A 1,695-nucleotide genomic window follows, 5' to 3' on the forward strand; every position below is an offset into this window, starting at 1 on the left:
GAATGTTTGAATGATGAATAAATGAAAAATATATGCATAGACTCATGGGAATGCGCGACGAGGGACCGTCTAAGGTTTTTGAACTTGTCGGGTTGGCTGGATAACTGACAGATGAGCCTCATCAACCATAGGACAGGCATAAATCATATGCATTTGTTTGTTTTGTTTGCTATGCATTACCTGGGATTGCCTAACTGAATATATATCATGCTACCTGTTATATTTGCTACTTGCACTATCTATTTCCTACTTGTGCATAAACTTGTTTGGTTGTTTATTCCTGCAAGGTGCGGTCTGACAAAGCTATCACTCCAAACCCTCTTACAGAAAGGCCTGGATGGCGAAGCAGAAGGCAATTGCTCAGATCTACAAGGATTGGGAGGATTCGTACAACAAGGTATCGAAACTATTTTAGGCACTGCAGAGTTATTTTTCGGGAACTATTTGTGAGCTACGGGCAGTACCGTACTATGATAGAAACCTTCTAGTACGTGACTGTAACATGTTCAATAAAGTATTTTAGGCTTTTCTATCCTGTGTTAAGGTTTTCAAGCTTTGTAAGCCGTTTGTTTTCATCAATGGCACGCATCTGTATGGCAGATACAGTGGGGTGTTGCTTATAGCGGTGGCACAAGACGGCAACAACAATATCCTGCCTATTGCTTTTGCCATTGTGGAGTCTGAGAATATCGAGTCATGGTCGTTCTTTTTTACTAATCTGAGACGCCATGTCACCCCACAAGAAGTGCTGCTGGTTATCTCCGACAGATCGCAGGCCATCAAGGCTGCAGTCAGTGTCGATGATAGTGGTTGGCATCCTCCTAGGGCATTCCACGCTTACTGTATCAGACACATGGCCGCTAACTTCATGACTCGTTTTAAGTCAGTCGAGCGCAAGCAATACCTTATAAACGCCTCTTACAGTCCAAGCAAGGCTGGGTATGAGTGGTACATGGATGCCTTGAGAGGAGTGTCCCCGGGGATGGCAGACTGGACTGGTCGTTTCAACAAAGAGATATGGCTGCAACACTACGACAGTGGTAGGCGGTTTGGTCACATGACTACAAATCTGTTGGAGTGCATCAATGCAGTTCTCAAGGGTACACGATACTTGTCGATTTCTGCCATCGTGCGCGTCACGTACGAACGGTTGCAGAAGTTGCTCGTAACAAAGAGCAGGGAGGCACGGTCACAGCTGGCTGCTGGAAACTGCTTCTCCCAGAAGCTGATGGCAGCCATTGAGAAGAACAGAGAAGACATCCCAAAGATCCGTGTTACTCATTGTGATAAGCGGGATTCCGTGTTTGTCATGGAGGAGTTAGAGCCGTTCGAGTGTTGGTCGCAAGGTTCCTTCCGTGTCCGGCTTTCAGCGGGCACATGTGACTGTGGTCTCTTTCAATCTCTCCATTACTCGTGCCGCCGCTAGCATCGAGCGGGCCCCGTATGTTCATCCAGTTTACAGATGAAACTTGTGGGTCTCCGAACGCCATCGCTCCACAAATGTCATAATCAGGAAATTATCGAATGTGAAATCCATGAGAGGTGCCGTGTCGCCGAATCTAACCTTCCTCAGATACGGGACGATGGCGTTGGGTGGAGGAAGGGTATGACTCACTCGGCGGAGTAGTAGAAGGCAAGGCCTCTGAAGAAAAAATATATCTTTACAATTATCAATAAATAATTTTAAAACTTTTA

At 46.0% G+C, this 1,695-nt stretch overlaps 1 protein-coding gene across 1 annotated transcript; it reads left to right on the plus strand.

Moving 5' to 3' along the window:
* LOC107647424 lies at window positions 338-1,426 on the plus strand. The gene is made up of 2 exons (XM_016351499.1): window positions 338-397; window positions 545-1,426. The coding sequence occupies exons 1-2, from the start codon at window positions 338-340 to the stop codon at window positions 1,424-1,426; spliced, it is 942 nt and encodes a 313-aa protein (XP_016206985.1).

The sequence above is a fragment of the Arachis ipaensis genome, chromosome B06 (assembly GCF_000816755.2).
Source record: "Arachis ipaensis cultivar K30076 chromosome B06, Araip1.1, whole genome shotgun sequence".
In the NCBI taxonomy this organism is placed as follows: domain Eukaryota; kingdom Viridiplantae; phylum Streptophyta; class Magnoliopsida; order Fabales; family Fabaceae; genus Arachis; species Arachis ipaensis.

Bases quoted from the DNA above. Each gene is read 5' to 3' on its own strand.
- LOC107647424 (XM_016351499.1), top strand. From the start codon at position 338: ATGGCGAAGCAGAAGGCAATTGCTCAGATCTACAAGGATTGGGAGGAT. The intron at 398-544 runs GTATCGAAACTA...TCCTGTGTTAAG, and splicing joins GGGAGGATTCGTACAACAAG to GTTTTCAAGCTTTGTAAGCC.